Source organism: Crinia signifera, chromosome 4, assembly GCF_055691185.1.
Source record: "Crinia signifera chromosome 4, ASM5569118v1, whole genome shotgun sequence".
NCBI lineage: Eukaryota > Metazoa > Chordata > Amphibia > Anura > Myobatrachidae > Crinia > Crinia signifera.
The window spans coordinates 108,656,007-108,669,813 of NC_139220.1; the positions used below are offsets into that span (position 1 = coordinate 108,656,007).

General features: G+C 41.5%; 2 protein-coding genes across 4 annotated transcripts in view; one reads left to right on the top strand and one right to left on the bottom strand.

Moving 5' to 3' along the window:
- CDC25C (cell division cycle 25C) overlaps window positions 1-10,571 on the bottom strand; it is a 49,177-nt gene extending 38,606 nt beyond the window's left edge. Inside the window, exons 1-4 of the mRNA XM_083182171.1 lie at window positions 10,070-10,571; window positions 5,678-5,908; window positions 4,907-4,989; window positions 2,012-2,057 (exon numbers count right to left, since the gene is read on the bottom strand). Of these exons, the coding sequence (XP_083038297.1) occupies window positions 2,012-2,057; window positions 4,907-4,989; window positions 5,678-5,871 (323 nt within the window). The 5' untranslated portion in view covers window positions 5,872-5,908; window positions 10,070-10,571. The remainder of the gene's footprint in view (window positions 1-2,011; window positions 2,058-4,906; window positions 4,990-5,677; window positions 5,909-10,069) is intronic.
- Window positions 10,572-10,661: 90 nt separating this feature from the next.
- Window positions 10,662-13,807, top strand: part of LOC146074268 (oocyte-specific histone RNA stem-loop-binding protein 2-like) — an 88,592-nt gene continuing 85,446 nt past the window's right edge. For all 3 annotated transcript variants that reach the window (XM_083182174.1, XM_083182173.1, XM_083182172.1), the window contains exon 1: window positions 10,662-10,713. In XM_083182174.1, the coding sequence (XP_083038300.1) occupies window positions 10,706-10,713 (8 nt within the window). In that variant the 5' untranslated portion in view covers window positions 10,662-10,705. The remainder of the gene's footprint in view (window positions 10,714-13,807) is intronic.

Consider the following 13,807-nt stretch of genomic DNA (forward strand, 5'->3'; position numbering starts at 1 on the left):
ACATAAAAGGCTCCTACAACGTGAGAGCCAATGGATTTATGATTTACAGTCTCTTGCCCCTCAGGGACTCAATGAGGAATTTAATATGTCTATCTTTATATGATATTATTGTGTGGTGTGGATCTGGTGGAGTTATTGGGTCCTTATTTTGGACCATTATGGCCTGATATATTTATATGTAATTTTCACATTTACATGAACACTTATATTGTGTGTATCTCTTGGTGCTTAGTTGTGTTTTCTGTATAGGTTTCCTTTTATTCTTTTAATTTTCTGTATGTTTTCTTTACGATGTCGCTTGGTATAGGAATGAAGTGATCTCTGTATCCACCATTAGGCTTATATAGACATACTTGCTGCATAATGTGTCTTGTACCTATTAATACTTATTATAAATACATAGTTCATGTATGAGGTGGTATCGCTGTTCCTATACCTTAGTGACATCCGTTTATTTGATTTACATTTTTGTGCATTATTCGTATATTTGGTATATTCTGTCACGTGACCTATACTGTTCCCATAGTGATGGTGCCGCGTCTGAGACAATGCCGGCAACAGGTGTAGCGGTGCAACCGCTCCCCGCTCCTCCAAACCCTCTGTATTCAGTTCCACTCCGGAGCGTCTGTGCCGGAAGTGACGCTGTAACATTGGGCGGAAGTGAGATCGGGATGCGGCGTCCGTACACCTGAGCCTGGCGTCCAGCGCACCCCTCTGTTTGGGTAAGTTATGGCTACATCCATTTCTGATATATAGCCTGTATGTACTTTGATAAAGTGATACCCTTTGAGAAAGGCGCATTGGCGCCGAAACGGTCCGTCAGGGGACTGATCTGTCCACAGCTAATATGTTGCTGCTTTGATCCATGATACATGTCGATCTGCTGCCCGTCTGTGGATGAGTATACTGGCTGATTTTTATTTCCCAATAAATGGAATTGTCATTTTGAATGAACTTGCTCATTTTTGAAAGAGGTGCTGGTCCTATTGGGGACATCTGAATGGGTGTCTGCAGTATCAGATATATATATATATATATATATATATATATATATATATATATATATATATATATATATATATATATATATATATATATATATATATATATATATATATAATTATTCATACACACACTCTTTTGGGAAAGACTCCTTCTGAATATCTGAATGAGATTCGGAAGCTGTCAAAGGCCAAATATAGTATTATATCAGGGGTTCTCAAACTATTTTGGTCTGGTACCCTATCAGACAATACCAATAATTATAGGACCCCAGAAAGCTACCGCAGATTAGCCACCACACGTGTGGTAGCATTGCGGAGGCACAAAATAGAAGTGAAGTGACCACTAATTCAATCAGCAGGGCTGCTGTGCCAATGCTTCAGTGACTTGCATAGTCGCCGTGGCATTGACACGGGGGGGTGGCAGGAGGAGTTTGCATGGAGACAGTGGAAACAAAGTGTTTCCAACCCACGAAAACGCAAATGCATCCACCCCGTTCTCGTACCCGGACGATGCAAATATAGGTCAGTCAAGACTTATATTGGTGAACAGGGGAAAAATAATTCAGTGGTCGGTGACCATCGAATCATTTCGCACGCGTACACTACCCCCTGTGAATGTATGTTTATGCATTCGCAAAGCCGCAGGGATGTTCAGACAGAGGTGGGCGGCGTTAGATGGCTTTTTTTGCTGGTTAGCGAGTCAACCAGAATCACCCCCCAGATACACTCCGCAAACTGTAATTAGGGTACTTGTTTAGTTTCACGGCAGCAGCATGGCCGTGCGTCTGAGTCAACTTGCTACGCTATCTAAAATCAACTCCATGCCAACGTGGATAGTGGAGGTATGAACTATCCACGTTGGCATGGAGTTTATTTAGTTTATTTTAGAAAGTTTGAAGGAACGCCAAACCCGGAAGTAGCGCGCAGCCATGCTGCTGCTGTGAAACTAAACAAGTACCGTAATAAATTAAACACAGCAATAGCCCTAAAGTTGTGTCACTACTTACAAGTCATCATGCTGGACACACTCTGATTTTGGGGAGACCACATTACCTGCATAAAAAAATAAAAATACATGTAAATATATAACAGGAAATTTAAGTTAAAAAAGGGAAAGGCTATTTAGACAGTCAGTTTAAATATAAGATCCCCAAGTAGAATGGGTAATCCATCAAAATATTAGTTCTCCATAAATTAGAATGAAAAATATATTACAGTTGGCGTATCCCTTATAAAAAATGCTTGGGACCGGAAGCATTTTTTAAAACATGAATTATTTCATGTTTCGATATATCTTTATATTTCTTTGAGGTATTTTGAGGACGGGACCCGTGTGTGAAACTAAGAAATACACAAATATATTGTATTTGTGCATGAAATAATGTTTGTGTACTATCTGGTCCTCCAACTCCTTGCCTCATGCCCTGATCATCTCTGCCTGCTTACATACTGCTATCAAGCCACTTGCTTGCACCTCCTGTAATCTGTCTGTCTGTCTGTCTTCCCTTCCTACTAGATTGTAAGATACTCAGAGAAGTGCCCTCTTCCCTCCTGTTGTCAAAGCCCTCTTACTCTTCACATTTCACTTACAGCTCTCCCATACTCAAACACTTCGTCCACATACTCATCTCCATCTTTGGCCACCAGCCCCTAGTAGTACACTGATCACGTCTTCACTACTTATAGCCAAGCTGTAAGGTGTATTGAATTGTGGTGCTCTTTTTACCTGTACTCTATTTTTGTTATTTGTTAAGCTTTGCCTCCATGTACTATTCCTTTGTACAGTGCTGTAAAATACTTGTGGTACCATATAAATAATAATAATAATAATAAATAATAATGCCAGTCATTTGCACCGTCAGGGGAGGGAAGGGGGCTGGTGTAAGGGAACACCCAAAGTTTTATGGGCATCCCCATTCAAATGTTGGGAGTTCCCCTTGCGAACACAGGTGGGTCGATGCCTGCTCAGGTGGGCATCTGCAGTCACATGACGTCAGCGCCCACCCTGAATTTGCCCATCTTCATCGGAAATAAAAGTCAGTTACGGATGGGGGGGGGGGGGGTGGAATCATTAGACGGTCTGCAACTATCAAATGCTTTTTCACCCGTGTAGCCACATGTGAGAGGATGTGCAAGCATACACATCACCTTGCATGCAAATGCAGAGGTTCGTTTGTCATTCACCTGTTCACTAGGCTGCAAACATACGCAGCCTAGCGAAAAGGTCTGAACAAGGCCCTATGTTTGCAGGGGTAGAAAAAAATGTAATGCTGCAATTTACAATCACAAGCTTTACCATGGTTGCTGGCAGTTTGCAATGTAATGGTCTATTCTGTAAAATTCCAGAGTACTGTATATACTGTATCTTGTGCTCTTTTTCTCATTAGTTCTGTATGAGTTACAATTTCTTTCAGCTTATCATGTGTAAGCCATCCTGAGGTCCTTAGTTCAGGAAATACTGGACCACATCAATATCTAATACTATCTCAGGAGTGTGACTAAGGGGATTATTCTGGTCAATCCACCAGACCCAGCCCACCCCTCGCACCACGGTTTTGTCCTTCTGCCTGCGAGTGGATGTTTAACAATCATCCATTTGCAAGATATGGGGAACCACCCACATCATCAAATGATGTCAAAGGTGCAAGCATATAAGTGACTCATAATAAAATATAGTATGTGGGGGGGGGTCACTTATGGACATCCTTTTCCAAGAACAGAGTCAGGGCCATGTCAACAGGATGCGGTCATTTGGTCTACAGCATGATGGTAGACAGTCATTAGGTCGACATGGGAAAATGTCGAAAGGTCATTAGTTCGACAGTCAAAAGGTCGACATGGGGGTTTTTCACTGTTTCTTGTGCTCTTCGATCCCAACCCATTTTAACGTATGGACACACTGGGCTGTTACCCTGGGCACCTCTCTGATTGTCTGAATGGCTGCCTACATGACATCTGTAAGTTAACATTCAGTGTCATTTATGTTTTCTTATTAGATACACTCCCCAGCAATGTGACCCCACAATATTACTGTGTGCACGTCCCTGAGAATTATTGTAAGCCACCTATATGGTATGTGTGAGGAAAATATGTGAGGATGGTGGCTGCAAGGTGTCAGTATTGCAACGGTTTCCCCGGCACTTCGCAGCCATCACTGTGAAAGGAGCTGCTGCATAGGAGGTTAGAGCCAGGTCCAAGCTTCCCTTGTAGTTGATTAACCGGTACTTATGTAGTATCTGGGCTGCCGATTTCTAAATCGGGTCGGATCGGGAGATCGCATCGCATCGCATGCGACCATGCGATTCGATGCGATGACCCGATTTTTCCATAGGAATCAATGTTAAAATGGACTGAGTCCATTTTAACATGGAATTCAATGGGAAAAATGGGTCCTTTTCATACCCCTACTATCCAAGTGGGCATGGAGTTGGATATAAACCTGTGGCGAGCGTAGCGAGCCACCGAGCCCGAAGCGTGGCGAGCGAAGCGAGCCCCGCGAGGGGACGAATACCGTCCCCTCGCGGGGCTCGCTTCGCTCGCCTCGCTACGCTCGCCACAGGTTTATATCCAACTCCATGCCCACTTGGATAGTAGGGGTATGAAAAGGACCCATTTTTCCATAGGAATCATTTTAACATTGATTCCTATGGAAAAATCGGGTCATCGCATCCGATATCGGATGCGATGCGATGCGATATCGCATCGCATCGCATCTGATTGTATGCCTTAACTTAAGGCATACAATCAAAAAATCGGCAGCCCAGATACTACATAAGTACCGATTAACCTTATCAATGGCCTAACTTCCCCTACTGTACGTAAACGTGAGAGCTTTAGAGAAGCATTACAACAATTAAAAAAGGTTTTGTTTTACTAGTCTTACATGTGTAGATTCAATTTACCTGCTAAAGGAGACACAAAAGCTTGCAATCCAGCTTCATCCTCACTCAAATTGGATAAATCCAAGCAACGTTTAGGGGTCTCACTGCATTAAATAAAGGTAAAAGAATGGACAACCAAGGGTCAATATTCAAAATTAGAATATGCAATTACAATTGTTTCAGGTATTACTTATGCAATAAGTGACAAGAGTTATCTTACTAATCCCAGTAAGGACAATAAAGATAGCACAAATGAATAATGACAACTTTTTTTTTTTTTTTTACACGTGCATCAAACTTTCCCAATAACCCATAAAACAAAGAAAAAAGGTTCAGAGCATAACTTTAAAGATTGCCAAGTATGCCAGATTTCTTGTGTTCATGTAGATATACTGCTCAAATGTCATAGCTGCTGGCAATCCGTGTTCAACCATACAATTATTTTAAAAATAATGGGAAAAAACCCCAGGACTGCATTACATTCATCTATTGGCTAAAATAGAGGGTGAATCCAAAGTCGCAGTACACCCTTTTGTTTCAAAAGTTGTGCAGGAAATGGGAAAACTTGAATACTTCAGTAAGGTATGGGTGAAGCATGCTATCTTTTAGGGTATGTACCGAACATGGGCGCCATTTCAGTTTTCCCATTTCCTGCAGTTTTTGAAACATAAGGGTGTACTGCTACTTTTGAATCACCCTGTATTATGAAATATATTACGGAATCTCAGATCCAGTTTTTAAATAATCTCTGCAATAAAAAATTGCATATGTAAACAATTCTTGCATATTTACCCATTGAACGTGCATAGGTTACTAAAGCCCATAGCGAGGTCAGTTACTGGAGTTAACGGTTGATCTGGTGAGAAAATAACAGAAGCATCTCGATCCCTCAGTAGGTTAAGCACCATTCGACAGTTTGTACGGAAGTTAAGATTTGAAGAGGATTTTGGTGGGACATCTGATGACTTGGAATGACTCTCTGCCATTTCTTCTATCTTCAACACGTTCCCGTGACTTGGAAGGCTAGAGAACAAAGATTTCCACATGGTGGTCAAAACATACATCAGTCATCTATGATATACACACACAAAAAAATCTCAGGAGACTGCTGGACAAATTTACTACCAACATTAAATATTCTGGTAACTCAGGTTTACCTTACATGGGTGCAGATTTCTTTCTTAATTTTGGGAAAAGTCAGAAAACCAAAATGAACAGCTGCTGCTTTGTGATCATGTGATACACATGGCCAAAATTGCAGAGTCTCGGATGGGGACGGACACGGGACTGGAGCAGGGGGAACACCCAGCGGCTTATGGGTGTCCCCATGAAAACAATGGGCTTTCCCCTGGGAGCGCAGGCTGTCTGATGCCTGCTTGGGGCAGGGCAGCTGGCGTCACATGACATCAGCGCCCGCCCACTTGTCTTCCATCTCAGTCTGAAATACAAAATTCCTTTTTACCTTCAAAGAAACGGCTAAGGTGCATTAAGTCAAGGACATCACGCATGATAAACTGTTTCTTCCCAGTGGCAATTATCGATTTTAATCAAAATTGTTAATTTGTGCTTTTCTGTGACTCAGAATGTAATTTCGTTGTTTTACAATTTTTATGTTGTGTCACAATAACAAACTATTATCTAATCTTAAATAAAAGTTCAGACTGACTTATTTCCAAAGAGGAGAAAAATTCTTCGATGGTCGGCGACCAACAAATGATTTCTCTCCCCTTTGGCCGCATGCGAGGAGACGAGTTCTAGTACACATCCCAACAGTCTGAATCCAGGGCTGCTTTTTCCCTGCTCCACAGTAATTCGACAGGAAGATTTCCAAGTTCTGCCTGTCCACTGTCGAAAATGAGGTATGTTGGAGAAAATGGCCATGGATTCGACAATCCACGGCCATTTTTGACAAAACAGACCTGATGGGTTTAAAGTCAGATGTTTTGTCGGGTTCTTGGAAACGGCAGCATTGAACAGACGGCAGCATTGAACAGACGGCCGCCGCCATTTCCCGTCATAAATAGCACAAGGGATTGCATATACCCCACAATATACGCCAACAAATGTGGGATCTCTGCTGACAGGGGCTTGTCCAATCAGCAAAGACCTGATGCATGCCAGCAGAGATTCCATGTGTGCTGGCATGCATCAGGTCCCTCATCCAATCAGCTGATACCGGACATGTGGGATCTCTGCTGACAGGGGCTGACCCAATCAGCCAAGACCTGATCTACACCAACACAGCAGACCTTGTCCCATTCACTCAGTTGATCTACACCACAGGTCTTCAACCTGTGGCCCTCCAGATGTTGTGGAACTACATTTCCCAGCATGCCCTGACAGTTTTGGCATGCTCTTATAGGAAAAAATGTGGCAATGCATGCTGGAACATGTAGTTTCACAACATCTGGAGGGCCATAGGTTGAAGACCCATGATCTACACCTAGACAATAGGTCAGATCTCAGCGGATAATGACTTGTCCGATAATAGATAGATAGATAGATAGATAGATAGATAGATAGATAGATAGATAGATAGATAGATAGATAGATAGATAGATAGATAGATAGATAGATATATATATATCAATCAGCGGCTGGGTGCCCTCCACAATAGTATATAGCAGCAAGTTTCCCAAATAAATGAGGAACAGGAGGCGGCACTCTCAGTAAAGTGCAAAAAAAGTTTGTATTCAACACAACAAATAGAAAAAAAATACACAAAACTAGTGCATACAAACTTCAGCCTAAGATATAGATATAGATATAGATATAGATATATATATAAAATCTCTCAACAAAGCGGACTATGGTTATTACAAACAGCAGTGACCTGATGGCTATAAACATAAATCACTGGTGATTAGATTTCCCCTGGACAGCAAAGACCTGAGATACGTGAGTATATTTTTAATAAGGAGTGGGATTGCAAAGATCATCATGGGCTTTGGCGGTCACTTTATACGGCATTAGGAATAATGGCTGCCTTTGTCTTGATTGATATTTATTCATTTTTCTTATTGTCTGGCCGCTCAGAGGGGTAATAGAGGTGGGGGGGGGGGGGGGAAGTAATGGTCCTAACTTTTCACACAAATGATTACATGGGGGGGGGGGTACTAAGATGTGAATTAGAGTTCACATGTGATGTTGCTATGGGCAACCAATCAGATCCTGTCTACTATCTGCTAGACTCGGGTGCTAAATAAATAAGAATTAGATTCTGATTGGTTACCCATAACAACATCACATGTGAAGTCTAATTCACATTTTAGTACATTTCCCCCAGGGAGACTAATCTGAATGTCTCTCACAACTCAGTAAAACACTCCTCTCTAGTTAAGGGCTCGCTTGGCACAATCTCAGGATTTGCTGAGCTACGTGCATCTCAAGAAATGTTATTTCTTCAAATAAACAGACTTAAGCAGATCAGAAAACCAACTAACTTGAATATCCCCTTAACTGGTAAATCAGTTTAAGCCGTTCCCAGTGAAATCGACCATTATTATTTTCAGACAGGAATGTATGTAGGCCTCCTCTGAACTGATAATTACAGCATCATTGTAGAACACGCAGATGTATTTTACAAGCATCCATACACATAAAAAATAAGTTTAAAAGAAAAAAAGAATTCTTGTTGCTCAATTCATATAAAATTTTCTGTTATTATGTAATCCACATCTCTAATACCCCTTTCACATCGCACTTTTAAAACGGTAAATTGCCGTTTTTTTCCCTTTTTAAAACGTTTAAGCCTGCACTGTGAATGCACCACAGCCGATTTACCGTTTAAAGTTAACTGGCATTTAGAACCGTGTAAAAAGCAGAGTCCTACACGATTCCTTGCCGTTTTTTGTGCAATGTGAATGTGTACAATGCAATGCATTCACAGTGCAGGCTTAAACGTTTTAAAAAAGGGAAAAAAAAAACGGCAATTTACCGTTTTAAAAGTGCGATGTGAAAGGGGTATAAACCGGTATTTAAAACGGTAATCTGCGGCAATGTTAAGGCTCTGACCCGTTTTAATTACCGTTTTAAATACCGGTTTTTAAAACGTGTCGGCGATGTGAAAGTGGTATAATACTAGATATTGTAAAAAATGTTGTTTGTTTTATGTTGTTTTTGAAATACAATTAAAAAAAAATCCCACTTTTTTTTAATGCAAGTGAAAGTCACTCACATTGCGACTGGGTGCGATTACCACCATGGCCCTAACTGTGCGGAGTTTGTATATTCTCCCTGTACTTGCGTGGGTTTCCTCCAAGTACTCCGGTTTCACCCCACAATCCAAAAATATACTGGTAGACTAACTGGCTTCCAACAAATGAACCCTAAAACGTCTGTGTGTGTGTGTGTGTACACATGTGGTAGGAAATATAGATTGTAAGCTCCACTGGGGCAGGGACTGATGTGAACATTCAAATATTCCCTGTAAAGAGCTGCGGAATATGTGTGTGCTATATAATTTGCTAAGAACTAATTTTTTTTTTTTACTAAAATGCGAGCTCTATTGAAGATCTGATGTTGCTATCTATTATCTTCTAGGTGTATCCGATTGGTTGCTTTTGACATCATCCCATCTTCACTAAAACTCCCTTCTTATTAAATAAACCCCTAAAAGCAGTAGTTCAAACTTTTTTGAATCCCAGCACCCTGGAGTATCAGTTTTTTCACAACACCCAATGGCCAAAAATTTACAAAATAATAAATGCACCCTTATACAAGGTTTCTATTCCCTGCAAATAACTTTTAAATACACAACTTAAGGTACATACAGGGGGCAATTTCAGCCCCTTTTCTAAGCATTCTGACTAGAGCACTTACAAAAAAGAAGCACGGAACGCTCTATGTGTAGTCAATACCAATGCGCAGTCCCACTTTCCCTATCGCGGAGCTTTGCCTATTCTAAAAATAGGCAAAGCACCACTCAGCATAAACAATCAGCGGGTGAACTGTGATGTGTGCTGAGCATTTGTGCTGCAGCATATCATTAAACTAAAAGCTGGGGTCGCCCCAGGGTTTTACTTTACCTTTAGAACACTACTAGGACATAGACTTCAGACTAAGGAAAAAGCCTGCAGTAACCTACTAAAGACTGTATTGGATGCTGCTACATTTCTATAGAATTGATTGGGAACTGCAAATAACAAGTATTAGATTAATACATTAATTTGTTCTTATACATACCTAGGAATGTCTCAACACAAGGCATAAGGCAATGTATCCCACGTCAGACGAAAAGGAACAGGATCAGTCTTCTAAGAGTAACATAGGGGTAGGGAAGTAACGCATATTAATAAATAGTATTGTTCTTAAGTGTGGGCATGGTCCCCTCCTAACCCAGGAAGATGACCCTGACCTCCCATGGGCAAGGTGCAGCTCAGCATGTACTAGAGCACACACCACATACACTGGCAGCAGCCGCAAGCGCAGCTCCCAGCAAACTCAATGAGCATAGCAGAAGGAAGGAAGACGGAACATAGTCATACAGGAATTGAATCCTCCGCCCTTGTTACTGACCAATGACAGGTCAGCATCCGGGTCAAACCACTGTCGTTGGCCAATGGAGTTAAACATTAAAGAAAAGACTTGTCCAGATTCGATAACATTTTAAAACGACCTCTCCGTTAACGCTCCGTCTAATAGCCAGCGCCGCCTGTGATTGGCTCTGGATTTGCACGCACGTCGCTTGTCTCTGGCCGTAACCACATCCCCTCACCACGTTGTTGTACGAGCAGGCCACGCCCAGGGGATCACCGGCGGGGATTTTAAAGAGCGGGGAGGGGGCGGGTGGGAACCGTGGGATCAGCTGTTCTTTGCGCCATGCAGCGGTAATGAGGGAATGGCTGGGGCGGCACAATTGTCTGTAGTTGTCCCAGCAGTTAACAAAGTACTCTTGGCTAGAAGTCTATGTATCAATCATAAGAACTATCCAATCTGTTTGTCTTTTTAGAGTTTGCCAGTTAATACTTACTGCATACCTCCCAACATGAGCCTCTCCAGGAGGGACACATTGCTCTGCTCCTGGACTTCCCTCTTAATGCATGATTACCTTCATCTGTGTTGAACATGTTAATTTGTTTGAAAGTTTGTTGTACAAAGGTGCTGGCAATCACACATTAACAGGGAAGTACAGGAACAGAGCAATGTGTCCCTCCTGGAGAGGCTCATGTTGGGAGGTATGCTTACTGGCTGCTATGGGAAAACACCTATTTATTTTTCTAGAGAAGTCTTGTAAAACATTTGCTCTCCTGCTTTTGTAAAACTACACCTCCCGGTATGCCCTTCCACAGTTTTAGCGTTCCCTATAAACTAAGTTATGGTAGGGCATGCTGAGATTTGTGGTTCACTTCAGTTTCTGAGCTGCAGAAACCAGGCCTGCTCTAGGGCTGTGGATCATAGGTTTGTGTTGAAAACATATCTTCGGTATAAGCAGGATCTGAAATCTTTCTAGTTTTTGTGGGTATAGAGGGATGCAATACTTGTCATATGGCTGAGATTGTGTGTTCTAATTATGCCTGCATGTGTTTTAATGAATATATCTTCTTATCGTCATTTTGCCCGTTGTGTATCCTGGTCTGCTCCTGCTTATTTAAATGGTGTTTAATGGTTTGCACAACCCTTTTTGATACGATACTACTCTTCATATATGTCTTTCTTGTGGTGTTTTTTTTTTTTTTTTTTTTTTTTTACTGTAAGCTCAGCAATCCTCATCCTGTGTGCTGCTGCACAAGTATAACAGTAGTAACGTGACCAGTGGTAAAAGCTCTGTGCTCACTGGGCGGTATGGCCACATATCGCCCAATGTGTATGCTGCACATTATCCCTAGCGATACCATACATGTTAATGAGGACACAACAGTGTCCAATACGTCCTTTAACATTATGCCAGTGTGTACGGGTTACCTGAATGATGGGGATGTCTGATTTCCTGTTGCTTTAGTGTGTACCCGTCTTAAGGCCATTTATGTGTACTCCCAGTTGCAAATGGGCATTTATCCGTGTTGTGCTAGTAAGGTGTACCATGAAGCACAGTACGCCATACTGAACATTTTACAGCCATTGACTACACTCAAGTGATGTGCATTGCACCTTATTTTTGCCTTGCTCTTATCATGGGGGTTTGGATCAGTTGGTCACCAGCAAGTTGTTAGACAGTCATTAGGTCAATATTGGTAAGGTTAACAGTAAAAAAAAAAAAAAATCAACATGGGTTTTTTTTTCCCCCTTATGTCCACAGTCAACATAAACACTAAAATGTACCACCGCGTCCCCTCGCATGGCTCGCTGCGTTTGCCATATTTCGGGCACTATTCTATTCTCCCACCACGCCCTAGTGGATGGTAGGGCATGAAATGTCCCATGTTGACCTACTTGGTGTTGACCCAATGACCGTATCACCATCATTGTACCTGCCTTGGCCCAAAGAGGAGACTGCTTTTCACTTTTTATGTGGTGATCTTGGCTGGTCTCATCAGAAGCTCTGGGCACAACTTACAGAGCCTTTCAGTCTGCTGTTAGGTTTTTAGGCAATTTTTGCAGCTTGGCTTGCCTTTTATGTAAGTAGAGCATTAGTCCAATATTAAGTAAGTCAGATCATCAATCCGATTAAATAGCGTTTATCATTCACCTTTAAATCTACACCTAGTGCATTATCGCTGCTATGTAGGTTACGTATAGCTGCAACAAGGTTTATTTTTTTGTTTCTTTTATCATCTAATTGGTTTATCTCTTCATAAAGAATCTCTCCCTGGAGCCCACACTGGCCTTAGCAATTACAGATGCCAGATGGATCGTAAACAATCCCAGTAGGTGTTTTCCATCTAAAAGTTAATTTAGGTGCTTCAAGCCCTGGTGTATAGAGCACTTAGGGCCTTATTTTGGTTCATTCTTTCTGACAAAATCCTTCTTAGATGGACAAAACCATGTGCACTGCAGGGGGGGGCAGATGTAACATGTGCAGAGAGAATTAGATTTGGGTGAGTAATTTTGTTTCTGTGCAGGGAAAATACTGGCTGCTTTATTTTTACACTGCAATATAGATCTCACTTTGAAGTAAAACCCCACCCAAATCTAATTCTCTCTGCACAAGTAACACCTGCCCCACCTGCAGTGCACATGGTTTTGCCCATCTAAGAAGGATTTTGTCAAAGAATGAACCAAAATAAGGCCCTTAGAGCCCTTAATAATTGCGTGAGCAGGCTCCTTCGATTATGGCTAAATATTGTTGGTGCACGATGCACTTTGCACCAGCGATTTCTAGTCAAAAGAGAATAGAGGTTTTAATTAAAAATAAAAATAAATGTAAAGACTGAATTGTTTGCAATTTTCAGTCAAAATCATTGGTTGCTGATGAAAACGAATGCTGAGAAATATATTGCTGAGCGATATTATGCCAACATTGCTGAGCAACCAAATTGCACCATCTTTACACACCTTTAGAGGTGGCGAGTATGGTAAGAGGATGTGGTCACTATGTATGGTTTTGTTTTGTGAGCTTGCATTCCAGAAAAGTGATTTCATAAACCTTCATACATACATACATACGTAAACAATTGGATATTGATGTGCTTTTGCTCCATTGTACGTACGTGTGTGTGTGTGACTATCAACACCGCATTGTTGATCATTATTCACACAACCGCGCAAAAAGTGCAGAGCACAGCCCTATCCAATTGTTTGCTCATATTAACCAATACCATCGAACCGGTTCTCCTGATAAACACAGCTACCGGCTCAGTGCGCAGATAACTACCCTCCACTCTTTGCTTCATTCATAAAACCTGTAATAGACTGTCACCCGTATATCGCTAGTTAAAAAAGCATTAACTGAGCATATAATGTCCATTTCTTTCTTCTACGATCCCATGGCAGCCTTCACATTGGGATTTCATCCCTCTTCCTTGTAATTAGACAGGTTACTTT